This window comes from Pongo abelii, chromosome 15 (assembly GCF_028885655.2).
Source record: "Pongo abelii isolate AG06213 chromosome 15, NHGRI_mPonAbe1-v2.0_pri, whole genome shotgun sequence".
Lineage (NCBI taxonomy): Eukaryota > Metazoa > Chordata > Mammalia > Primates > Hominidae > Pongo > Pongo abelii.
Window position 1 is genome coordinate 56,892,170 of NC_072000.2, and position 26,996 is coordinate 56,919,165.

The window sequence follows — 26,996 nt, forward strand, 5'->3', positions numbered from 1 at the left end:
CGCCCGCCTCGGCCTCCCAAAGTCCTGGGATTACAGGCTTGAGCCACTGCGCCCTGCCAGGGGCTTCCAGCAGGTTTCTAACCTGATGATTTAAGGGAAAGAATTGGATGGGAGCTAGGTTGGGGTCCTGTCATCAGTCCTTTCATGTCCACATGAGCTTGAGTCACATGGAGCAGAAAGCTGAACCTAGGTCTCTGGAAGTCCCAGCTGGTATTCTCACAGACCTATGTTCTCTCTAGAGAGGTCACTACTAATAGTGTTCTCAGAATTCATGAAAGGTTTGTTTTTACTACTACTAGATAGGGATATGATTGGCCTTGGCAGTAATCATAGATGTGTGACTTTAAACAGGTCAATTGGCCTCCCCGAGCCTCATCTATAAAATGAAGAGGCTGAATTGTATGAATCCTTGAGAATATGAGTACTTAGCATGTTTCCTATTGCATAGTTGGTGTCCAAAAGTTAGTTTGCTCTGTATTAAACTATACTGAGGCTACAAAAATTTGGAGTTCTAATAATAATTCCTTTGGTTATTTGGTTTGGTTAATAATTTGGTTATTTCCAAAATAACCATCATTATATTCAATAAACCCATATGTAACTGATCCTAAGTAGAAACCATAGCACTGAGATCCAGTCCTCAAGGATGTAATAATTCTTTCTTAGGGGCAACATGATATACTCAACCATAATAAGGATGATTACTCTTTAGTTCCACAGAAGGACCAAATTTAATGGCAGTTCAGGAGGAAGAGAGTTTTTGGCTGCAAGGAAACTTGAAAGTGTTTATGGAAGAAAGGGCACTTGAGTCTTTTTTTTTTTTTTTTTTTTTTTGAGATGGAGTCTTACTTTGTCGCCCAGGCTGGAGTGCAGTGGCGAGATCTTCAAGTGATGCTCCTGCCTCAGCCTCCTGAGTAGCTGGGATTACAGGTGTGCACTACCATGCCTGGCTAATTTTACTATTTTTAGTAGAGACAGGGTTTCATCACATTGACCAGGATGGTCTTGATCTCTTGACCTCATGATCTGCCTGCCTTGGCCTCCCAAAGTGTTGGGATTACAGGTGTGAGCCACCACGCCTGGCCTTTTTTTTTTTTTTTTTTTTTGAGATGGAGTGTTGCTCTGTTGCCCAGGCTGGAGTGCAGTGGCACAATCTCAACTCACTGCAATCTCCACCTCCCGGGTTCAAGCAGTTCTCCTGCCTCAGACTCCCGAGTGGCTGGGATTACAAGCATGTGCTACCATGCCCAGCTAATTTTTGTATTTCTAGTAGAGATGGTGTTTCATCATCTTGGCCAGGCTGGTCTTGAACTCCTGACCTCGGGATCCGCCCGCCTCGGCCTCCCAAAGTGCTGGGATTACAGGTGTGAGCCACCGCCCCAGGCTCACTTGACCTTTTTCTAAAATGCTAGGCAGATGAGGTGTAGACAGATACAAACTGGATGAAGGTCCAGGACTAAAGACATTCCAGACTTCGGGAATGATAGATGGATGAGTGCAAAGTGGAGAATGTGAGCTGCCCAGCTGGACTGGAATGCAGATTGTTGGGAGATAAGGATGAAAATGTGGGCTCGGAGACCATACAAAACCTCTGAGCACTTTACTTTGGTTTTTATCCTGTAGACAATAAGGAGTCGTTAGCGCTGAAATGCAGCCAGCACTATGTTGGGGCTGGATTAATCTCAAAATCACTGGGAAGGCAGTGGGGCAAACCAGAGGTGTGGCAATCAGCACGGAGGCTACTCTCACTTGTGTGGAGGCCATGGGACTAGAAAGCACTTGAATAGGTGTGGTTTCAATCAAACATGTTTTGGGGCTTTTAGTAAGTGACATTTGAGTTGCTGACTATGTAAGTTGGTGACTTGCAGTCACTTACTAAAGATGAGGAAAGGGAGTATATTTTAAAACGTTTAGTGGAAAGGAGCTCTTAGATTTTGGAGCAAGGCCTGTTACGGCTTTATAGTACAAAGAAAAGCCATGGAGAATGTCATCACAGCCTTATCTTAAGATGGTGCCACACTACAGCAGGCACAGGACAAAGAACTGAATTTGGATGATGGTGACCACAATGACAAGAGAAAAGATGCAAGGCTGTGTGAGGGGAAAATCAACAGGAATTGATTACATGCAAAGGGTAAAGGACTAGACATCTGAGTCTTGAATGATGACAGCAGTAATGACTGGGAGTAAATTCATAAATGTATTTTTTTTTTTGTAAACCAAGAATAATTTTGTTATTTAAAACAAATTCTGCCACAGCCAACTTCTATTTATAAGTACATTTCTAACATTTAGATATTACACATTCATTTTTAAGTATTAAGAAAATGAGGGTTTTTCAATTGAGGTGAAAGACTATCTTTGAGATAAAGTATCTCTATCTGGCGATGCTGTGGAATACTAACCAGTTGTTCTCACAAAATAACATGCAGGCAAAGCAATTCCAAAAGGCAGAAGTTCATTTCTACTAAATTAATACTATGTAAACATTAAAAACAAGTACAAAAATAAATATTAAATAAAAGTTTTGCTTTTATTTAAAATAAAATGCATTTATACAGTCTTTGAACCATGGATTATTGAACAATACTGGTAATCCACCTCTCCCTCGCACCCTTTTGGGCTATGTGAGCTAGGAATTTTCTGACTAGCACCAATACAGATTGTAACAGCGCAACAGACTAGAACATGGCCAGTCCAGGCATTAGAGTTAAGGACATTGTGGCAAATCATGATCATAATGAAGTCATTCTTAATTTAGTAGATATTAAAACTGCACGTTAATTATATCTCTTAAAGGCATTTAATTAATGCAGAGATTGCTACATTTAAGCCATTTGCTAGTTGTGAGTAGTTTTTAAAAAACTGTACAATTTTATAAAATTTGTGTTTGTACATTAGTTACACAAAATGCATACTTCATAGAACTTTACTTCATATTGTAATGCAAAGAGTTGCATATTTTAGGCAGACAGTGATTATGCTGGTGAATACTAAAAGTGTAATACAATATGGTGTAAAAATAAAAACACGAGACAATATACATAACATGCTTATTCAAGGACAAAAACAAATCAAGCACGACGGACTAATAGCATTTTCCTTCAAGGTCAAACACAATGACATTACTAAATATCAGGCCTCCTGCATGCCTGATTTATTTGGGGGTAGGGGGAGGAATTAAATGGCTACCAGAAGTATGATATTTTAAAACATGATATCAAATTAAACATACATTAAATCACATGCATTAGACATGATAAATAGAGTTCATATAGGTTAAGCCCTGGATAGCTTTAAAATAGATGGCTTGTTTCTTTCTTACAGTTTGGCTAGCTTAAATCAGTGATGGTTTGTTCCTGATTTGCCCACTATTTCAGTTTTCAATTCATGGCCCTAAGGAATGTGTGCCAAATTCAAGTTTATTATATCATGATAGATTAATAGTCGTGCTTGTTTAGTGCACATATTAACTGGTCTGGTAAGGCAAAGAAGTTTTCATGATAAAATGATAAATTTCAAGCTTACTTTATTAAGCAGCATATTAACAAACAGCTTTTAAAGTTAAATATTGTTATGGCCGTGGAGTTTCATTAAACAGTATTTCTATTCACACCCAACCACTGGTAAGTTTGTAGAACATCTCTTCATCTAAACTCTCATTTTGGTCTTTTGCACGTGTTGAGAGAAATATGTAGCCACCAATGAATTCATGAACCACTTTGCAATCTACTTCAGTACAAATGAAGGACAATCGTACTTCATCTGCAAACTCTACGGTGACCTGGAACAAAGACAAGAACCATCAGTGCTGTCCCAAATGCTAGGTGGCTGGGTCCACACAAAACTACTGTGCTACTTAAAGTCTGTCCTATCACAAAACACTTGTTGATCCTCAAATAATCAGTCTGTCTAAAACCTAAACTAATAATGCCTTTAAGTCCCAAAGAAGAAGCTAAGTTTATTGCCCTTCCCCTACACTTTTAAGTTTTCATGTTCCGAAAAGGAAGACTAGGAATGCAAGGGTTTTAGGTCGTTCAGTTCTCAAATGGTCTCTGGTGATTCAATTAATGTGAATGCCTCTCTTCAAGTCGTGGAGGAAAGCCTACTTCCTGTGTTTTAATATTCGCTTCAGATATTTAAACTTTAGGTATCACCTTTGAGTATTTCAGAAATATAAGATTCTTTGAAGTAATAGGAATTGATACAATAAATCCAATATGATCCTAAATCAAATGACTTATTAGTAAAAGATGGTTCATTTTAAATGATATTCGTATACTCCAAGACCGGGGGCAACATGATGATGTACAGTGGTAAATGTGCCAGGTTTTTAAGCCTAAAGCAGCTGAGTTTGAAATGATTCTGTAGTTACTTTGTGCGTGGTCACAGATGGCCCTCAGGTCTCTATATTGCAGTGTCTTCATTTGTAACGTACGGTAATCCAACTACCTTAAAAGGCTGTGATGAGGTTTAGAGACAGGGTACTAATGTAAGCCTCTAGTATCATGTCTGGCACAGGGTAGGCATTCAACAAATAGCAGCTGCTATTTCTGAGTAGACCGGCTTTATCCATTACAGAAAGACAAAAAAGGCAACACTCTAAGCAAATTATGCACTTAGAATTTTAGTAACTGGGCTAATTATGAAATAGGCAAATTTAAGTGAGAAATGAATAGTCAACCATGGTCTGTCTGTACTTTAAGAGGTGGTGGTACAAATAATCATCAGAATTTATAGGCCTTTTTATTCTTAATGTACTAATTTGTATCAGAGAAGGACTATATTCAAGTAACATTGTTACGAGTTTACCATTTTGATTTCCCAGTTGACATTCCACTGTTTCATGTTGCTGAAACGCCATGTTTTAATTGCATCTCCAGTGCTGGCGTCCATCCGAATCAGTCTGTTGTATGCAATTCCAATAAGCTCTTCTTTTTTGCCCCCTTGGAACCTATAACATTTAAGAAAAGAACAGTTAAAAACACGTTGTGGGGGAACATGTTGGACTGCTTTTCTTCAAGATAAGTGTTCTCTGTAACCCTAAAAGAGTACTATTTTTTTTTTTTTTTGAGACGGAGTCTCGCTCTGTTGCCCAGGCTGGAGTGCAGTGGCGCGATCTCGGCTCACTGCCAGCTCCGCCTCCTGGGTTCACGCCATTCTCCTGCCTCAGCCTCCCGAGTAGCTGGGACTACAGGCGCCCACCACCACGCCCGGCTAATTTTTTGTAGTTTCAGTAGACACAGGGTTTCACCATGTTAGCCAGGATGGTCTCGATCTCCTGACCTCGTGATCTGCCCACCTTGGCCTCCCAAAGTGCTGGGATTACAGGTGTGAGCCACCGTGCTTGGCCAAGTGCTGTTCTCTTAGTAGTAAAACAAACACAATTATCTTGAATTTTTAATGTAGAAATTAAAAGCTTACAAAATACATTCTAACAATCTTAGAATTCTACTGTAATATGAGTTAATGGGTCTACATAGGTATGCTTTAAATGTTTAATATCTAATTACATGATGTAGATTAAGCAAAAATGCAGATTAAGGTTTACACATAGATGCTTAGAACCACTGACCTTGCAATGAAATGAGTGATGCCAAATTCAGGTAATGACTGCCAAGCTTGAATAAATCTCATCTTGGCTTCAATTAGACTCATCTGAGCTACATTCTGATGGGCCTCCAAGATTCTCGCTGTTATCTAAACATGATTAAACATCACCTTTACCATTGAACATTATTCTCTCATGGGAGAACTGAGACGAAAGATCAAAAGATTGAATTACGCACCTCATACCCCAAAATCATATTGTAAGAGTTGAAATCAAAATATCTGAAGCTACATTTGGACATTGTAATAACGTAATGTATAACGATTTTTCAAAATAAGTCAATTTCAGTTTTCATATATCAACAAAAAGTACTACTAGGAGTACATAGTTGCCACACTTGAGACATATTCCAAATGCATACACATAACGGTACTACTATTACAGAACAGCACATTCTAATCCACATATACATGAGTTTTAATTAAATTTAGCACTACATCTATAATCAGAATGAATACCTGGAATACATGTTTCTAGCAGGAATATTTGTTAGCAGCTTTAAGGTACTTGAAATCACCATAATCATTTCTATTTTAAATTTAAATTTCACTACTGGGGTAAATTCCATGAGGGAAGGTTGTGGCTATGAATTTTTATTTATTCTTTTTCTTTTTTGGTAAATATGGTGAACTTACCAAATCTCTTATATAGCCTGGCTGTAGATGGCAATGCGAGGAAAGAAAAAGGAAGCAGAAAGAAAAAAACAGGCAATCAGAAAAAATGGCAATGAAGCAAAGAAAAAGTTGCGGTCACCTGCAAACCAAAATTCCAGCCAAAAGTCATGCAAAAAACTACTTTAGGTAGAAACCAAGCAAAGTAAATGCAAGAATGAAAAATGAAAATGAGGAAGCAGCAATTACTTTCCATTTAGAACACTGAGAAACGCTCCACATTATTTTAGAATGTTAAATGTTGCTAAAGAACCTAAGGGTAGAAATTTGTAGGGAGAAGATAAAATGAGCAAATACTTCTTTCCCCCTACATCGTGTACCCAGTTCTCACTGGTTAGGGTAAAGCCAATTATTTTAGTAGCAAAATAAAAGTATCCAAAAGCCTTTAAAGTCTTCTCAGATTTAGTCAGATAATATAATCCATGCACTGCTTTTCAGAAATAAGAATTTGAAGGCATAAAATAAGTGCAGTGCCCATCTGTTTCTTTTTTTCCACAAGAAAAGCAAACCTCTCAGTTACCATGTGTTTTTTGCATCCTTTTTCCTGGAAGGGAAAATAAAAAGATGCCGTATACTACATGAGGAATTTCAGCTTTATGGCATTAGTCATTTCCATTTAGATGAACATAAATCAACATATAGAATAATTCTTCAAAATTTAAAAATCCAGTTTGAGAGTCATATTTATATTTAAAAATACCCATAGCATGTTTAGTTAATATATGTATAATTGAAGGCAATTAAAGTAGGTTAAATACAACAGGTTATTTTGATAGACCCAAAAGAAAACTACGAGTCTATGCCCTGGTAGGGAAGAATGTCCTTGTGGCCAGCACATCTTCCTACAGCCTCCAGAATGCAACTGGATATAGCTTAATAATTACTGAGCACTACGTCCAGGTGACTAGTGTGGTATCTGACACACAAATGTCACTACTTACTAGGCACCAGGGCAATAACATCATGGTCGCTACTCTCTGGAAGCAATTTTTTTTTTCTTTTTTTTCTGAGACAGAGTTTCACTCTTGTCACCCAGGCTGGAGTGCGATGGCGCCATCTTGGCTCACTGCAACCTCCACCTCCCGGGTACAGGCGATTCTCCTGCCTCAGCCTCCCAAGTAGCTGGCATTATAGGCGTGCACCACCACTCCTGGCTAATTTTTGTATTTTTAGTAGAGATGGGGTTTCACCAGGTTGGCCCGGCTGGTCTCAAACTCCTGACCTCAAGTGACCCACCCGCCTCGGCCTCTCAAAGTGCTGGGATTACAGGTGTGAGCCACTGTGCCTGGCCAACAATTTATAAGTCTATTCCAGCAGAGTGTGGTGGCTCACACCTGTAATCCCAGTGCTTTGGGAGGCCAAGGCAGGCGGATCACTTGAGCTCAAGAGTTTGAGACCAGTCTAAGCAACATAGCAAGACCCCGTCTCTACAAAAAATACAAAAATTAGCCTGGAGTGGCAGTGCGTGCCTGTGGTTCTAGTTACTAGGGAGGCTGAGGTGGGAGGATTGCTTGAGCCTGGGAGATGGAGGCTGCAGTGCGCTTGAGCTATGATGGTGCCACTGCACTCCAGCCTGGGAGACAGAGAGACTCTGCCTCAAAAAGAACAAAATACACACCAAAAAATCTAACCGATAACTCTAATGAGAGAAAGGAGGGTTAAAAATGTGCATTTGATTAGATGGCAACATGAAAGGCAAGGCCAGAAGGATCTTTAACCATGGACCACACACAAACTGTCCTCCTGTCAGTTAAAGATAAATCTTCAGTTGATAGTTTCTAGTCAAGAACTATCATTTAAAAGGCATCTGAGAAAACAAATAGTTGACAGTGAAAACAATGTGTGGCAGTTCTCGTTTAAGCTCTTTCATCTCCCTGATACCTTACTGTGAAATGATAAAATTGGTCAGGTTTGAAATTACTTATTGCCTTTGAAGGCAAATAAGTTCACTTTTAGAAACAAGATTCTGTATAAATAATTTTAAAATATTTAAATAACTACGAATGAAAAATGAAATTAGCACTTGCTTTACTTTCCCTTTTTAACTTACAATCTACATTCCATACAGTTCCCCAGGGCAGCATTTCCTCCATTCCTTACTACTCCCACATCATATGAGCATGGGATAAACAATTTCTAGGCTTACACAACCTCTGAGACTTAAAGACAAACATTCTGTGATTAAAACTTCTGAACATTTAGGTAGAAATAATTTCAGACCCATATAATAAATACTATATTTAAAGTTAAGGAATTAATACGTGTTCTGGGCATTTCATTGAGCCTTTTTAGTATGTTTTAAAATTATTCCTTAACAAAGATTAAAGCAAAATCAGATAAAAACAAAATGTTTATTTTAAAGGTCTTCGTCCCCCCACCCCCAAACTGAAGCCTTTTCCTTTTATGGCATGATGTTGGGGGCAGAGAATACCAGGGCCTATCCCAAGTGAAATTCCCCTGTAAAGAACTTTTTATGTTGTACCAAAGAACCATTTTCCTAAGTAGCAGCCCTTTTATGGTATTAATTTCCAAAGAAAAGAATTCTAAACAGAGTGAACAAAAGCCAATTTCAATGAAAATTTACCAAACTGTGTAACTTTGTAACTATGTGTAAAATTTTGGTTAGGTTCTGACTGATAATGTTAAGAAAAGACATGGCTAAAAATGTACTCTTGTAAAGTTTCTAAAGCTGGAAAAGCCAATTTCAACAAGAGTAGGTATTATAGATTTTGTTGAGAAATGCTAGCTGCACTTTATGTCACATTTACTTAATTATATACAGAATAAAATTAAATAAATTAAGGAACACAAAGCATTGAGACCATATTCAATTCCCTAAAATGTCTGAAAGAACACCATGTTAACCGAATGATTTCTGCAAGTTGTTTAGAGTAAGTTAACTATTCTGCGTCCTTATCTGTTCTATTAAAATGATAAAGATTTTTTTTTTTTAAATGACCAATTTAAATTGACTAAAGGTTACTTTATTTTCTACAGATTGAGTATCCATTATCCAAAATTCTTGGGACCAGAAGTGTTTTGGGTTTCAGATTTTTTTGGATTTTGGAATATGTGCATTATACTTACCAGTTGAGGATCCCAAATCTGAAATCCAAAATGTGCCAATGAGCATTATCATGTTGGCACTCAAAAAGTTTCGGATTTTGGAGGATTTCAGAGGTTTAGATTAGGGATACTATAACTGTATTTTATATTCTAACCACCTGATACAAAATTAAGACTAAAAAGTTTTGTTCAAGAGGGGAAAAACAAAGTTATGTACAAAATTATAAAAACAAACCAGCAGAAAACAGTAGATGAAGTAAAATGAGCAAGTACCTGCTTGTTCTTATACTTTTTTAGATAGCGGGGAGACACCAAACATTCAGGATTTATATCAGTCGTGATCTGCTCTGGTATTAACTGAGGATCTGGGTTTAAATGCTGCATCTTCAGAAAGGAAAGGATATTCTGAACTTCTAAGTTGTAAGAACTGTCCGCCATGGTCTTGCCTTTGGAGGCTAATCTGCAGGCTGCCATCCAGTGTGCATACTGTTTTTCCTGGAGAAAAGAAATACTGATGTGTGCAATGTATCACGAGGCGGGTCTTTCAAGTATAAAATATAAGGATGACTGGTCAACTCATTTAGAAATACAAGAAAACTGAAGTGTATTTTTAACTGGAAAACTTACATTGTCACAACGAAGCCAGATTTCATTCATGCCTTCTGCAACTGGAATCAGGAGTTTAATGTTAAATTTTTGGCCTGAAATGTTTACATCTGGGGTAACTTCACATCCTGTAACAAAAAATTTTTAATTATTAAAACGGCTAAATTTACTTTTAAGAAATCTCAAGTCAATATAAGCAGCCCTAATTTTGTGGCATCTTAACATGTTGGATTTTGCCATAGTATTTTATGAAGGCATCTGCTGCAGAAGGTAACATACACATATACTTGGGAAGCTGGAATGAAAACAACTGTATTCAGGCCAGGTGTGGTGGCTCACGCCTGTAATCTCAGCACTTTGGGAGGCCGAGGCGGGCGGATCACCTGAGGTCAGGAGTTTGAGACCAGCTGACCAACATGGTGAAACCATGTCTTTACTAAATACAAAAAATTAGCCAGGGGTGGTGGTGGACACCTGCAATCCCAGCTAACTGGGAGGCCGAGGCAGGAGAATCGCTTGAACCTGCGAGGTGGAGGGTGCAGTGAGCCGAGATTGCGCCGTTGCACTCCAGCCTGGGCAACAAAAGCGAAACTCTGTCTCTTCAGAAATTCACTTTGTAGGAGGCTTTACAGAAAGGAGTGCAGATTTACTGAACTAGGTGTTAGATAATGGCATAATAGTTGGCATAAACAAGTAGTAGTAACAGTATAATAAATATAGCGAAGTAGAGCTCTGCAGTCAGAGAGACTTGGGTTCCAGACCTTTCTTTGTCATTTATTAATAATCATTATGGGCCATTTAACTTCTCTAAGTCGACATTTCCTGACCTTGAACTCTACCTCACAGGGATGATTTAAGGATAAATAAGATAATACACATGTCAAAGCTTCCTAAGGCTTATTCCAATTGTCCGAGAATGACATGAACAAAGCACAATGTCATATGATCATGCAGTAAGCTCTACGAAGAAAATTTTAAACTGTTAGTAGGGCTTGATTTTTCAATTCCTCTTGGCACAGAATATAAGAAGATCATACACACTCCATATCCAGAAGAACAAATGTTAAAATTGTCATTTTCCCTGTCTACATAAATATTTTAGTATTAAATAAAAAGAACACTTTAGATAAAGGAGAGGCCATCTTTATTCTCCTCCCCAGAAGCAACTCCTACCATGAATTTGGTAGATTCCCCCCTGCCCTTTGTTTTCTTTTTAAAATATTTACTACATATAAATTTCTTCTTTTATATCTCCTTTTATACAGGCTTTAGAATGAAGAGAACATGTGTGACAAACTGTTTAACATGCAAAGTTGAAAACAGTTGTTTGAAAGTACACAATCTGTTGCATAAATATCATTAATAATTCAAGAGGATTTACAGTACACAATTCCATAATAATTAGGCCTCTTTTAAAAAAACAAGAAAACTAAACAGGGAGAGACAAAGTGGGTGGTAACTCAGGCACTAGTGTAGGCTCAGAGGCCTACAGGGGCCACATCTCAAACACCCATTCCATGCCACCTCGGCTACCTACTTCCACGGCAACCACTGGACTTCCTCAGTTACCCAATTAGTGTACTTCTGAAAGATGAAATGCAAACAGCCAATTCTGATCACAATCTCTAATCCTAACTCTCATCAAACTCTTTGAGGAACCCTATGCTGCAACCCCTCCACTTTCTCCCCAACAGCAACAGAAGGAAGCAACAGCTCCCTCCTTCCCAACGAGCCTGGACCACATTCACTGGACAACAACTCCAACTGCCGAGACTCACTGTCTTCACATTATACATTCTCCTAGCAAAATCTGCACCCTAGGTAAATAAATCCCTCTAACTTTTCCTTGCCTATACTCAGGCTGCTTAGCACTGCAAGATGGGAAGGAGCAAGAAAAAAAGGTTTCACTAGAGACTCATGGATACCAACCTCAACTGGACCCTTTATGCTTGCATCCTTCCGTGCTTATACAGACATTTTCAACAATGCCTATTTCAAATCTTCTCAGACATTCTACAATGTCACTTAGTCTCAAGGGACAACTCTACCTCTTATGTCTCCAAGAAAATGAAAGCCACCAGAAGTCCATCCATTTCCTGCCACCCTACAAGATAAACTTAGCTGTCCTTGCTTCTACGCAGTGCAAGAGGCATCCCTCATCCTCCAGCTTTCCTATCCGAGTTCATTACCATCCCAGCAACCCTGCTCCACCGAGATCCTCCCTCTCAGACACTAGATTTCCTTCTTTCTACTACCACATTTCCATCGGCATTTAATTTCCTTGAGTCTCTCCCATCTTACACCACAACATACCTCCCTTTTCTGTTACCTCTTTCCCCCTTCCTTGTCATAGATAAGGTTCATTAAAAAGCTTTGCCTTTTTTTTTTTTTTTTTTTTTTTTTAATTAGAGACAGGGTTTCACCATATTACCCAGGCTGTTCTCAAACTCCTGAGCTCAAGCAATCCACCACCTGCCTTGGCCTCCCAAAATGTCAGGATTATAAGCATAAACCACCGTGCCCAGGCATTTTTGTCTCTTATTTACTTCTCAATGACTGTACTTTGGCTCCATACTCAATAAACCACTGAAGTCTACTTAACTTGTTCTTATCAAGGTCATGAACTACATGGCTAGATACTATGTTGGCCTAATTACCTTACTTTACTACAGTACTGGACACTGTTGACTACTCTGTCCTTTTGAAACAACTTTTATCTTAGCTTTCATCATACTTCATTGCCATAGTCTTCCTTTGCATTTTTTTGTTTCCTTTGCAAGGTCCCCTTCTTCTAACCTGCCCTGTCTCTTAAACATGGGTGATCTGCAGGGTTCTATTCTTCGTCTTGTCTTCTCACATTACAGACAACCATTGCAATGGCTGCACTTACCATTACTGCTAACTGCTACCCTAACAGTATCTGTAGCATGTGCATCTCTCTCCTAATCCAATGTCTACAGGCTAGCTCCAAATAGATATCCCACAGGCACCTCAAATTCAAAATATCCCCGAATTAAACTCATCTTTCCCCCCAAACCCAGCTCCTTTTTCTACATTCTTCTCATCTTCTACATTATCTCAGTATCACACTATCCACCCAATTGCACAAGTCAGAAAAATGACCTCACTTCAACCTCCTCCCAAATAAATCACCCAGACTATTGACCAAACTTCCTCAGTATCTATTCAATCTGCCCCTTTTCTCATTCCATGTTGATTACCTTAATTTGGATTACTATCATCTCTCTAAAATGACTCCTTTGCACCACAACTGGTATAAATATGGATCTTGTCATTTTTGTGTTAATATTCTTTCAGTGACACGTCACTGCTGCCAGTTCAAAAAACAATCTCCTTACCATTTTTATCATCTAACGTCTGCCAGTTTCTTCTGCGACTATCTCTCATGTTAGCAGGAATAAGATTCAATAGCTATTAAGGAAGTATTCATCCTTCCCCTTAAATTCTATTTTCCAGCAGCACAAAACTCTCTAGGCTTTTTTTTTTTTTTTTTTTGAGATGGGGTCTGGCTATGTTGCCCAGGTTGGTCTTGAACTCCTGGGCTCAAGTGATGCTCCCACCTCAGCCTCCTGAGTAGCTGGGATTACAGGCATGTGCCACTGTGCCTGGCTCTCCATCCCCGATGAAGTCTCTCCATCCTCACTGAAGATTAAGTTATAGAACACCCTTACCCCTTGCTCCTTTCCTTTCCTTTCCAAAGTACTATTTATTACCCCAATTGTAATTTTATCTCCCCAACATGCTCTAAACCATCCTGAGGATTGAGACTGTAAGTGGTTCTTCCTTGTATCTCTAGTACCCAGCACAGTTTGTGGCACAGGAGTTCACTTAGTATTAGCTGAAATGAATTTTTAAGAACTTTGCATTTTAGATCTCTATGAAGCCTTGGCATCCAGTCTAACACTCTCATTTCTCAGAAGAAGATACTATAGGCCCAGATGTGCTATCTTTCCAAAATCACAGATCTAAACCAGGTGTAGTAGTATGCACCTGCAGTGTCAGCTACTTGGGAGGCTGAGGTGGAAGGATCGCTTGAGCCCAAGAGTTTGAGATAAGCATGTACAACATAGTCTCAAAAAATGAAACAACAAAAATCATAGGGCTCGTTTAGTAGAAGAGCAGCATCCAGGCCGTTTGATTCTTGGTCAAGGTGTTATCAGTGTGGTGCCTGTGATGAGTGTGATGATCAGTGTGATGAGTCCTTCGAGAGGACTTGGGAGCAGTGGGATGAAAACTGAGAACAGCTTATAAACTTATTAATTCCATGCCAGGACTTGACCTCTTAGTTATACAGGAAGAAGGTTAAGATATAACAGGGACAGTGAGAACAGGGGCCAGAAGATAGATCTAGTCTCAGAGTCAATAGTGGATCATTTACGCTGGTCCTGGGCAGCTGAAGACGGAAGCAGGAGAAGGCTGCAACAGATCCTGACAGCCAACAAAGAATGACAGAGACCCAAAAGTGAAACGCCCATGACTGAGAGAGAAGGTAGCGAGCCTAATTAAGAGTTTCAGGTAAATTACAGAATTCCAACATGTGGGAATAGCAATTGTCTACCCAGGACTGAGTTTTTCTATTTTTTTTAAATTTGTGTAACTTTAAAAGCAACAGTTTAAGTGACTACTAGGCAGAGCTCATGTACTAGGGTACAGATTTCAACACTGTGTTGAACTACAGTAAGTCTATCCTAATGTACAATATACAGTCACACATTGCATAACAGCATTTCGGTAAACAACAAACTGCATATACGACAGCGACAGTGCCCTCATAAGACTATAATGGAACTGAAAAATTCCTACTGCCTAGTGACACTGCAGCTGTTGTAGCATCATAGCTCACATCTGTGTAAACAAACCTATTCTGCTGCCAGTCATAGAAAGATGTAGCATGTACAACTACAAATAGTACATAATACCTGATAATGATAAATGACTATGTTACTGGTTTATGTATTTACTATACTATTCTTTTCATCATTATTTTACAATGTACTTCTACTTAAATAAAAAAGTTAACTGTAAAACAGCCTCAGACAGGTCTTCAGGGGGATTCCAGAAGAAGGCATTGTTACCAGAGGAAATGACAGCTCCATGCTTGTTCCTCCCCCTGAAGACCTTCCAGTGAGACAGGATACAGAGGTGAAAGACAGTGATACTGATGATCTCAATCTCGTGGAGGCCTAGGCTAATGTGTGTGCCTGTGATTTAAGCTAACAAAAGGTTAAAAAAAAAATGAAAAATCTAAATACAAAAAAAGCATATAGAATAAGGATATAAATATTTTTGTATAGCTGTACAATGTTTAAGCTAAGTGTCATTGGAAAAGGGTCAAGATGTTAAAAGTAGTTATAAAGTTACAGTAAGCAAAGGTTTGAAGAAAGAAAATTATTGAATAAAGTCTATAATAGTGTATAGTAACGTCCTAGGCCTTCATATTCACTCACCACCCACTCACACCCAGAGCAACTTCCAGTCCTGCAAGCTCCATTTATGGAAACCGCTCTATACAAGTGTACCTTTTTTTTTTTTTTGGAGACGGAGTTTCGCTCTTGTTGCCCAGGCTGGAGTGCAACGGCATGATCTCGGCTCACCGCAACCTCCGCCTCCCGGGTTCAAGCAATTCTCCTGCCTCAGCCTCCTGAGTAGCTGGGATTACAGGCACGTACCACCATGCCCAGCTGATTTTGTATTTTTAGTAGAGACAGGGTTTCTCCATGTTGGTCAGGCTGGTCTCCAACTTCCGACCTCAGGTGATCCGCCAGCCTCAGCCTCCCAAAGTGCTGGGATTATAGGCATGAGCCACCGTGCCCAGCCAAGTTGTACCTTTTCTAGATTTAGATATGTTTAGATAACAAATACTTACCATAGTGTTACAGTTGTCTACAGTATTCAGTACTGTAAAATGCTGTACACGTTTGTAGCCTAGGAGCAATCAGCTATACCATATAGCCTAGGTGTGCAGTCAGCTATACCATCTTGGTTTGTGTAAGTACACACACTCCATAATGTTCACACAATGACAAAATCACCTGCTGACACATTTCTCAGAATGTATCCCTACTGTTAAATGATACATGACTGTACTAAGTACAATTCAGAAATATGAATCAGGAAAAGCACCTCTGTGTTTTAAGTGTTAAATGAAATTGTTTTGGGAGTCATTTTTGTGAAATCAGTCTGGAGCCCCTTTCCCTGGTGCTGTTGTCAGGTCCACATCTGAATACTTCGAGTTAGAAAGGAATATACTGCCTTATCTACAAAAATATGTGTATGTACAAATGTACCCAAAGAAGAGATGGGCTGGGCCACTAGGAATAACTCAGAACTGGCTTGCCAAGGGTGGTGCAACCTTTGCTATAATCAAGCAGGTGGGAAATCAGGAAACTATGGCTGCAGGTGTTAGCTCCAGTGCCTAGAAATACCTCCCTCCTTTCATTTTCTGTGTCTCTAACCCCTTAGCTCTATTCCGAATTTAAGTCTCCCATGAATGCACCTGACTGGAATCTAAGTCTCATTGGAGGTGAGTCTAGAAAGTGTATTTTAGTTTTTCAGTCTTTGCTCTAAGGGAAGATACAGTAAGAGGACTGTGGAACAGACAATGAGGAGCCAGCTGATTGCATCATCCAAAAGGCATGCCACGTGCCAAGGGTGTGTGCTCACGGGAGAGTGGTCCTCAGGGGATACAGCTTTCTGGAGAAGTGGTATCTAAACTGAAAGTGAACCAGGTGATTTTATTGAAAAGTATTACCCCAAGCGAGAGGCTCATTAACGCTCTGCAAAGAAATCACAGTGAGCAGCAGAATGCCATCTACCTGCAGAAGAACCAGACTAATCTGGAGAGGAAATTCGCCTACCAGCTGAGCCAGGGCATCATCAGATGAAAAAGGTGAAGAAGCAGTATGAAGAACCAATAGAAGAAATCACTGAAATAGAAAATTAAGCTGTAGGTCATAGACCTTACTGAAGAAAAGGAAAAACAAAATCCAAAACAAAGCCAATAGCTGAGGCTTCATCCAGGCTTAGCCCAGGCTGTAGGAAGCAGGCCTGCCACAAACGCCCTGAGGGAAAGGAAATGAGCAACCCAAATACCAGCCCCTAGTTCTGAGATTGCTTTGGATTTGAAAAGACAGGACAAGAGAAAACCAGTGAGACTCAAGGTGTCAGCTAGAAGCCTCCGAGGAATATGCTGAAGTGGCCTCAGAAGCCAGGATGAGAGCAAAGACAAAACTGTGTGAGGAAGAGGTGTTGGGAAAGGGAAAGAGGAAGGACTTGCCCAAACCCTGAAAGTGTCAGCTACCCCACTGGCGAGCCAGGAAAATTCAGAGGCTGAGGACCCTGAGTGGGACCAGCCTGTCATCAGTGAGGGTGAGGAAGAGCAGGATGTCAAAGACGAAAGCCCAGGGATGACTACAACGTGGCTTAAAATAAGGCAGAATCCAAAACAGACAAAGAGGCAGCCCCTGCAGAATAAGGAAACTCTAAATGTCCTTAATGCTGAAGATCAAAAGACAACGTAAGCTTACTTGACAAGTTAGAAATGCAGAATCAGCTTGGCGTGGTGGCTCACGCCTGTAATCCCAGCACTTTGGGAGCCTAAGGTGGGCAGATCAATTGAGGCCAGGAGTTCGAGACCATTCTGGCCAACATGATGAAACCTTGCAGCTGGGCATGGTGGTGCACACCTGTAATCCCAGCTAATGGGGAGGCTGAGGCACAAAAATCGCTTGAACCCGGGAGGCAGAAGTAACAGTGAGCTAAGATTGCACCACTGCACTCCAGCCTGGGCAACAGAGCAAGACTCCCTCTCAAAAAACAAAAAAGAAAAGTTGAATCATACATTTCAGGTCAAGTCTGCACAGAGATTACAACAAGATATTTATGTGCAATTGAATACTTCAAAACTGTGAAAAAGGACTATGTAAGAGAGACATATCTAAACATTTTTCAAGTACCCAAAGGACTAAAGAAACTGATTTTTAAAAAAACTTGTTTATACCAGCAAGTGGCTCATTGACTATTAGGCCAATGGGGATGCCACCATCAACAATAGCCGTGCCAGGCTCTCCTTACCCCTGAGGTTCATCTGATGAGCTGGTGTGCCACTGGATTCTTCTTTGCTCTTATAACAAGAAATGGATGTGTCTTTGAAGGTGCACCAATATTGCTTGTAACCTTTCAGAGTCAGCTTTTTTGGCCTATGTATCAAAGAGAATTAACAACAACAAAATCACTTTGAAGTAACTTTATTAACACTATATTAGCAAAGTTTCACACTATTAAGTCTGGGGTCAAGTTTTACATGTGCTGAAATCGATCCCCCTTGGTCAGTGTCTTATAGTCAGTGCTACTGTTACTGGATGCGAGCCTCTCTTCTCAATCTACTCTAGAAGATCACACAAACAGCGTTCAGAAGAGAAAGGCACCAGGGCCTGTGTTCCAGTATTCTGCAGCTGTAGCCATCACATCTATCACTAACTAGCAGATCACATGGGAAAGGTAGGAAAAGAAAGGTGAAGTAAATGTCAGTAATTGGAAAATTCCTAGATCCTGTAATTACCTCCAGGTTTATGGGTGTCTGCAGGATTGCCTTGGAGCCTCTATAAAGATGCAAATTTACCGGGCAGGACTGAAAGTGGGGGAAGTGCTTCTTTCTCCGGGGTAAATTCCAATGGTGACATTAACTTGCCACTCCAATATCAAACACAGAAGGAAGATGACAGAGCGGTCATGAGGGTGTGTACGGAAAGGTGCAGGTAGATGAGAACGGGGGGTCACGGAGGAAGGAGACAGGGTAGGGTAGTGGATCTAAAATCATGCCCTTATCTCAGAAGTTCCATATTTTGAACTGTTGTATGTTCAGCTATGGTAAATGGTTTATTCTAGAGTAGTTCTATATCTTATATAGTAGAAAATAGTACTTTCCACATCACCTCCTTTCCTTTTTCTCCTCTCTGCCTTAATGCCGAGCTCTCTTGATTCTGTGGAATATAGCTGGATAGAGTGTTAAAAATCTTGATCAGATACACTAGAACTTTATATAAAATGTTCCATGAACAAATGAACAGAGTTCAACAGAATCTTGCGCTCTGAACGAGGAAATAATCGCTGGCAGTGACACAGTTCATTATGTACTGCTTCCAACTGAGGCCCGGAGGGGCTGTGCCACTGTATTACTACGTTTCAGCATCTGTATGATGCAATCTAGATTTCACAATCTTTTTTTTTTTTTAAACAAATATGTTTATCTGATAAAAGAATGAGCATTGTGATTTTAATTTCGTAAAGTGGTTATTTTCTCTCATGGTAATTTGGTGTTCACCTAACTGGTAAATCCTTTTACAGTAGATGTGTTTGTTAGTCAAACTTACAGTTAGTTTCAATAATGTGACCATGACTATAAAACTGACAGTATTAATATTTGGAATCCCGCCTCTTTTTGTACTTACTTGAAAACTTTAATGTAGTCAGCAAGTTCAGGAATAGAAGTAATGTCACCCTGGGAGAGAGTTAAATCCTTTTTTAATTTTTTTAATATTTGAAATTCTTTCTAATATTTGGTATCCGGTATCAAGAACTAGCTTACTTAATAAACAGGACAAAATATAGATGATAAAGATTTAAACAACAAAATCACATTACATAGTCTTATGGACCATATTCTTCTTGGTACAAAGGCATTTTCAAATAGCATAAAAGGTTAACAAAATTTTCATCAAAATGGCAATTTATACAACCCATAAGAATATGTGATCTTTAATACTGCTGAAACTATTTGTAGCTGCATATAAATCTGTACCTTGTAAAAGGCCTGAAGTGTTTCTTCAGCAGTAACTAATCCCTATACTTAAAAACCAAACCCAGCGTTTCACAATTTTCCCGAGATCTATTTTTTTCTTTTTGTAGTATTTCAAATGTGCACATCGCTAAGTGGATTTTTACCATGACTTGAGATTATTTTCCTCTGCAGAAATGTCTTCCCACCACTTGTAAAAGAATTTGCAGAGTATTAGAGTATTAGATCTATTCTTACTGTTGAATGCATTAGAGACTAATACATTATTACTTTAAAAACAAACAAACTTCCCAGTGGTGGCGGGAGCACTGCTTAAGGCCAGGAGTTTGAGATCAGACTAGACAACACAGTGAGACCCCATCTCTTAAAAAAAACAAAAAATTAGCCAGGTGTGGTGGTGCATGGTTGTAGTCTCAGCTACTCAGGAGGCTGAGGTAGGAAATGGCTTGAGCCCTGGAGTTTGAGAATGCAGTGACCTATGACGTGTGCCACTGCACTCCAGCCTGGGCAACAGAGCGAGACGCTGTCTCAAAATAAAACAACCACTTTGCTCAAAGTTCCTGAAAAATTAACATCTAATTTCTCTCTCTAAAGCATTAAATATTTCTCTCCACCACCCCCAAATACTTTGAACCTAAATCCACAAAATGGAATGCATCAATTCAAGCTAAATTAGTAGGTAAAAAGAAGATTCACCCTACCAAAATTGTTGACGTTTTACCCCCTTCCAGAGTAATCTCCAGGTCTGAAAGGGCAGCATCAACTTCATCAACTTCTTTGTCACTGTTGTTCAAATGATTCTCTGATGTCATGATTGACAGCTTATTGATATGATACTGAAACCAGAATTATTTTATTAAAATAATTGCTATAACTGTAAAACTCTAAAATGAAATTACTATCTGAATCTATATTTAATGCTTTTCAGTACCTAATTTGAAAAGACAGAAACGTCTGGGAACTAGAACGATAGGAAATAAAGGAGATGGCACCTGAAATCAATATCCTAAACCTGCTAATAAATATTTATCCAAAAGAAGTAGGGTCTTTGGATACATACCAATGAATTCATCATTTGGGGGCCCTAAGACTTAAGAGAGTTAACTGGTCCTCAACTGTACTTCACATTAACAGAGATTTTTGACTTTTTTTTTTTCATTGTATTCTGCCCTGTGTCTATAACAGGGCCTGTTATCAAGAAATATTGAATGGACATACAGAATATGCATAAGGTCTTTTGTAGAAACTGATGAACACTGAATGCTGTACATTGCTATTACCCAGGAGAAAGTCATCATTATTATGTCGAAAGCTAAAGCTCCACTTTTTCCCCATCCTTGATTCATGCTCTGTATTCTCACATGTAAGAATGTTTGTACGTGAGTACGCACATGGACACCCACATAAACGTGGGTGGGGAGGGAGCAGAGAGAGAGTAGTGAGTAGTGATGACTACTCATATGTAGACAGGAAAATTTTGGGATACAGAATGGTTATTGATTTTAAATATACTTCAGTAAGTGACTTAGAACAAATATTATGTTAAGCCGTAGGTTTTCTACAAAGGTCAGCAGAACCTTTAAATTTTAATCAGTTACCTTTCAAAGCAACAAGTGGCACTCCAAATGTCTAAAGTATTCATTTAATACATTCATTTCACGGGAACATTTAGTGAACTAATCTGAGGCCACTTACCAATGTTCTTCTGTGTTTTAAGGTTTAGTGATTGGTAATGAATAGTCTCTGACTACTTCAATTGTGCTGAAATGAGATCTTACAACGGTAGAAATGTCAATGTTCATAAATTATGGGAAATGAGGTAGAGGTTGAGGCCCTCAGGTCCCAAATGTCAGAGTATATTAAGAGTCAGGTGAAGAATTGGTCAAAAATACAGATCCTTAAAGGGTTTACTCCAGAGATCCTGATTCAGGAAGTCTGGGGTCCAGCCTGGAATTTGCATTTTTACTCACTGCTCTGGGTAATTCTGATGCAAAATGTCTTTATGAGTCATACTGGAGAAATCCTGGCTGTGAATGGGACTTAAAAAATCCAGCTTTGCTTTCAAAAGTGCAAGGTATATCTTAAATTTCCTAATACATACTCTGACTTAAATGCTTTAAAAACAATGTTACTAATTCATCTACTTTACTTTTTATCCCCACCTTCTTGCTTTGTATTATTTTGCTTCTTTTTACTATTGTAAATTTACTTTACACAAGGATCCAGATGTCCCAAGGAGAGTATACTTCAGAGTATAGGCTCTCTCTGAAAGGAAAAATTCTAGGCATCTTCTCCTCACCATACTTTCACAGTTTATTCTGGTACTAGATGGCTTCCTACAAGCTTAGAGTCAGTCTCTGAGAAAGCATCCAACAACTCAACTGTATGCCAACAACTCAAATCTGTATGCCAAAATACTCTCATTAAATCTAGATTCTAAAATGGTCCTGGAGGATGGTTTGAGACCATTCCATTTCCATGAACTAAAACCTGCAGTCTCTGAGGTGTTCCTTCTGTACTGATATGGAATGCCCACGATACACTCGGGGAGGTGGGCTGCAGAATCATGCCATTCCTGTGAGAACACAACTGTGTGTACTCTCATTTTACAAACACGTTTTGAGCACCTACTATGTGCCAGGCATATAATAAGCATCTGTTGGTTTTAAAAACAATAACCATAAACATGTACTATTTTTTAATACAAAAATAAAGCAACAGTATAAAATCTGTGGTCTTTCACACATATTTTACAGGTATTATTATTCTATCATTGGCAAAACCTCCACTAGAAAATCCTAAGCCTGTATCAAAGTAAGAAGGATGCAGGAAGAAAGCCATAACCACGTGAGGGGACTCCCAACAAACTGCTCCAGAATGTAATTCAAGAAATTCACCAGAGTCAGAATTATCTGGAAACACAATATAGGATCCTAACTGGCTCATTAAGCAAGTCCCTAGAAAATAACTGATTAATCCATCTGTCACCTGGGATTTTCCTTGTCTATGCTTCTTTGTCACTCCTTTCATTATGTAAACTAAGGTGAAAATTAGCTGTTCTTGCTTTATTTATTTATTTATTTTTTGCTAACCTCACTCCCCATTCTTGCTTTCTAATGGCAACTTTTTGGGTCACGACTGAAAACTTTTCTGGATGCATAAAAGAAGGCATTTGGAAGACTGAGAGCATTTTTGTTTGTGTTCTAAGGAAAAACAAAATCCTTTCTACAGTGAAAAGTTCTTCAACTGAATGTCAACTCTGCTTCCTGTACTTCTGTTATTTATAGAACACCAACTTCATCAGGACTTTAGGCTGAACCTAGAATCCCGTCATAACTGGGAATACTTGCCAAAGCATTACTCGGGTATCTGAAATTTAAGAAAGATGAATTAATTTGGTCATCAGACCTCAGTATCTGTAAGAATGTGGATGTGTGGATGCCACCTTAAAGTTATTCATGAAGTGGATAATTAATTTTTAAATAAGCTCCTCTATAATTCTGAAGGAGGTGGTATGTAAGAACCACATATGAAAAAACTGGTTTAATCTAAGGACAACGTTAGCTATCTACTTAAGGATTATCATTGTAGAAAAACGTTTGGTTCCACTAGTCTCTCTAAATCTTATCACCTAAAAGCATCGCTTTGCTACAGCCCATTTTATAGTGTGTTGCATCATCCCTGGCTATTTATGACATTATGCAGGTAAGCTTCAGATTAGATTTCAGAAATCTGATTTTTAATAAATATTTTCTTTCCAAGGAAAAACGGAGGAGCTTTGAGCAGACATATATTTGGGGGTGAGAGGATAATTTTTTTCCTACAAAATAGAGAAAAGTACTTAAGTATACCACTGAACTCTTGGAAAAGATAAAAAATCAAACGAAAATATATTTGTTTTGCTTTCCTAAGTGTCTACTCACTTTCTTCATGGTAAAAATTCTGTCTTGTGAAATGTTCCTGGAATTACTGTTTACAAACACCTCCCTACCCTTTACCCGAATAAGCCCCAACTACTAGACCTTTCAACTACCTGCAGGGCTGCAAACATCATCATTTCTTCTTCTGTGCATTCAATCTCTTCCAGGAGAATGGCCCATTTGGCCTGCTCGTAAAGCTGATTTATTCTGATTGCATCATACTGCAGCAAGAGAAATAGTTCTTTTGTAATATATAACCTTTACCATTGAAAAATTTCAAACTCTGAATATTCAATTGACAAGAAAAATTTAATACTTTTTTTCCTGGGATTTTAATTTACAAGCAAGAATTTTTATTTACAATCAAGTATTACTAGAAGGATACCTATGGGGTCAGACATGCCTACATATGCCCACATCTAATTTTCCATTAAAAATGACATTAAAATATGACAGAGAATAATTGATTGTACAGTATTAAAAGTAGATTCTGTATGTTATTTTTCAGGGAAATAACCACTAGACATTATAGCCTTTAACATAAGAAATCTAATTTGATGACATTAAAGTAAGGCGGAACTACCGATTATTTTTCAGTGTTGTTACTGCAACTTGCCATACCAACATGTAATCAGAAAGCAAATTATTTTGGGGAACATTTTGTTCACTGTGGAGAAGCATACCCAGATAAAGTGGCAAGTCCTTGGAAATGGCAGTTATTTTAAGTATGCAAAATACAGGGCAAATATACTTGTGGAAAATGTTTACTTATATGTTATTCAATTATCCATTTAATTATATAAATAAAAGTCAATAGTAATGCCTTAAGAATACTGCAGATTGAGTATCCCTTATCCAGAATGCTTGAGACCTTCTGTTTTGAATTTAGAATTTTTATAGATGTTGGAATATTCCATTATACCAGTTGAGTGTCCCTAACATAAAAATCCAAAATGAGCATATCCTTTCAGCATCATGTCAGCCCTCAAAAGTTTTAGCTTTTGGAGCATTCTACATTTTCAAATCAGGAATGCTCAACATGTATTTTAGGATGTTGACAAAATACATCTCCATTCCTCTCACAAATGTAACTATTCCCAAAGTAGCTTTGGCTTTACTAAAAGTAGATATGATGTGGCCTGAAAATGAATTAAAATTATTTTCTATAATTTTATTATAGAGATTTTACTGTTGTATAAAGAATTACTTAAGCATATAATAAAAGAATGTAAACATAACATTAAAATCTAGACTATACTCTAAACATGAAAAGGATGAGAGGGTAGCCAAGAGAGGTTTCTTCCCCCAGGCTGAAAGAGAAGTAAAAGATTCAAACCTCTGTGCCAAGTGTTTTCTACGGGGGAAAAAAGCTCCAGATATTTATGGCAAAGTTAAATCTTACCAGAAAAGTGAAGTACTATGGTAGCAGAGATAATACCAATCATAGTAAAGACAAATAACAGTGTTTGTCTGTTACAGAGGAAAAAAATGTAGACCTAAGAAAAATTTGGCTGGGCATGGTGGCTCAGGCCAGTAATCCCAGTACTTTGGGAGGCTGAGGCAGGAGGATGGCTTCAGCCCAGGAGTTTTGAGACCAGCTCGGGCGAAAAAGTGAGACTCTGTCTCTGCAGAAAATAAGAAAGCCAAGTGTGGCTGGATGAGCCTGTAGTCCCAGCTACTTGGGAGGCTGACGTGGGAGAATGGCTTGAGTCCAGGACTTTGAGATTGCAATGAGCCATGATCACACCACTGCATTTCAGCCTGCGGGACAGAGTGAGACCCCGTCTCAAGAAAAAAACGTTTTTTGAAGCAACATCCTTTGGCACGTAATTAGTAATCTAAAAGTAATTGAAAAGGTAACCTTTCTGAAACTTTTCTTTTATTTAAATATAGTTGAAGAGAGGTCTTAAATTTTAAAAATGAACTTTGCCAATTCTTTTGTTTGTTTGTCTGAGATGGAGTCTTGCCCTGTTGCCCAGGCCGGAGTGCAGTGGCATGATCTCGGCTCACTGCAAGCTCCACCTTCCAGGTTCAAGTGATTCTCCTGCCTCAGCCTACCAAGTAGCTGGCATTACCAGCGTGCGCCACCATGCCTGGCTAATTTTTGTATTTTTAGTAGAGACGGGGTTTCACCATGTTGGCCAGGCTGGTCTTGAATTCCTGACCATGTGATCCACCCACCTTGGGTTCTCAAAGTGCTGAGATTACAGGTGTGAGCCACTGCACCCGGCCTAAACTTTGCCAGTTCTATAGTACCAAAAGAGTACCTTTAAAATACAAATCATGACACTCTAAGAGCTTAGAGATAAAAAAAGATAAAACCAAATCAGCCAAAAGTTTCATTATCTTAATAACAACAATAAAAAGGTTTAGTTATGCTTCCAACCTACTAAAATAGACTTATTTAAAATAAAAATACCTTTGCCTAAAAGTTTGGGTTTTTAATAATTATTCAAGATTTCCTATATACAAATAATTCCTTAGTCCACCGACTTCCAAAAACAAACATCCATGTGAACAAAACAAATAAATGGGGGAAAAAGAAAAAGATCCCTTTAAACCCTCGGTACCTTTGGATTCAAATCAAAAAAGCTGTAATACTTGAATCGGAGCAGCAAGGCCTCATTTTCCTTCACATCTTGTTCCATGAGAGATCTTGAGGAATCAAGCCATCTGGACAAATTAAGAACAGTGGAACAAAACAACACAGAATGAAGACAATATTTCTACCTCTAGCTGGATGAAGAAATTCAATTTTATCTATATCTTAAAACTTACCCTTGGTTGATTTTTGCTTTATCAAGAAGAGCCTGAGGCTTGAACATTTTTGCCAAGATTTCTGGTGACGTGATTGGTTGACTGACAGCAAGTATACCAGGATTGCCTTCTGACAAAGCACTGTCACCAAACCAAGCAGAAGTTGGTGACAAGGGGCTTCCATCATGAGCATCATAAGTGGGGGTCATTGTTTTACTATACAGTCCTGGGCTTGAATATATACTTCCTAATAAGTAACATGAAAAACAGGTAGTAAGTATGCAGTACAGCATCTTATTTTTCAATAATAACACATACTATGATATAAAGCATATTGTGAAACAAAAGTTGTATTCTGAAAGAAAAGCTTAGTATATTATTTTACCTGTTATGAGAACATGTGTAATTAATTCTCCTTGTATAACATTAAAACACGTAATAACAAAGCCTTAAGAATATAATTAAGTTGGCAGAAATTCTGGGGAAAAAAAAATCAGTTCAAGAGAATTAGAAAATAAGGATATAGCTGAAGCAGACAGACCAACACT

The 26,996-nt window shown here is 38.7% G+C and overlaps 1 protein-coding gene across 6 annotated transcripts in view; it reads right to left on the minus strand.

Annotated features, from left to right (window-relative positions):
- Window positions 1-2,514: 2,514 nt before the first annotated feature.
- The window catches only part of FERMT2 (FERM domain containing kindlin 2), a 93,608-nt gene continuing 69,126 nt past the window's right edge, over window positions 2,515-26,996 (minus strand). For 2 of the 6 annotated variants that reach the window (XM_024231727.3, XM_054530669.2), the window contains 12 exons: window positions 26,470-26,695; window positions 26,262-26,364; window positions 23,805-23,912; window positions 20,473-20,607; window positions 19,425-19,474; window positions 18,049-18,173; window positions 9,976-10,082; window positions 9,622-9,843; window positions 6,247-6,267; window positions 5,576-5,700; window positions 4,813-4,954; window positions 2,515-3,784 (listed from right to left, as the gene is read on the minus strand). In XM_024231727.3, the coding sequence (XP_024087495.1) occupies window positions 3,611-3,784; window positions 4,813-4,954; window positions 5,576-5,700; window positions 6,247-6,267; window positions 9,622-9,843; window positions 9,976-10,082; window positions 18,049-18,173; window positions 19,425-19,474; window positions 20,473-20,607; window positions 23,805-23,912; window positions 26,262-26,364; window positions 26,470-26,695 (1,538 nt within the window). In that variant the 3' untranslated portion in view covers window positions 2,515-3,610. Of the gene's footprint in view, window positions 3,785-4,812; window positions 4,955-5,575; window positions 5,701-6,246; window positions 6,827-9,621; window positions 9,844-9,975; window positions 10,083-18,048; window positions 18,174-19,424; window positions 19,475-20,472; window positions 20,608-23,804; window positions 23,913-26,261; window positions 26,365-26,469; window positions 26,696-26,996 lie in introns of those variants that run through there. The other 4 variants (XM_024231728.3, XM_054530670.2, XM_063715580.1 and 1 more) reach the window with 3 other exon arrangements.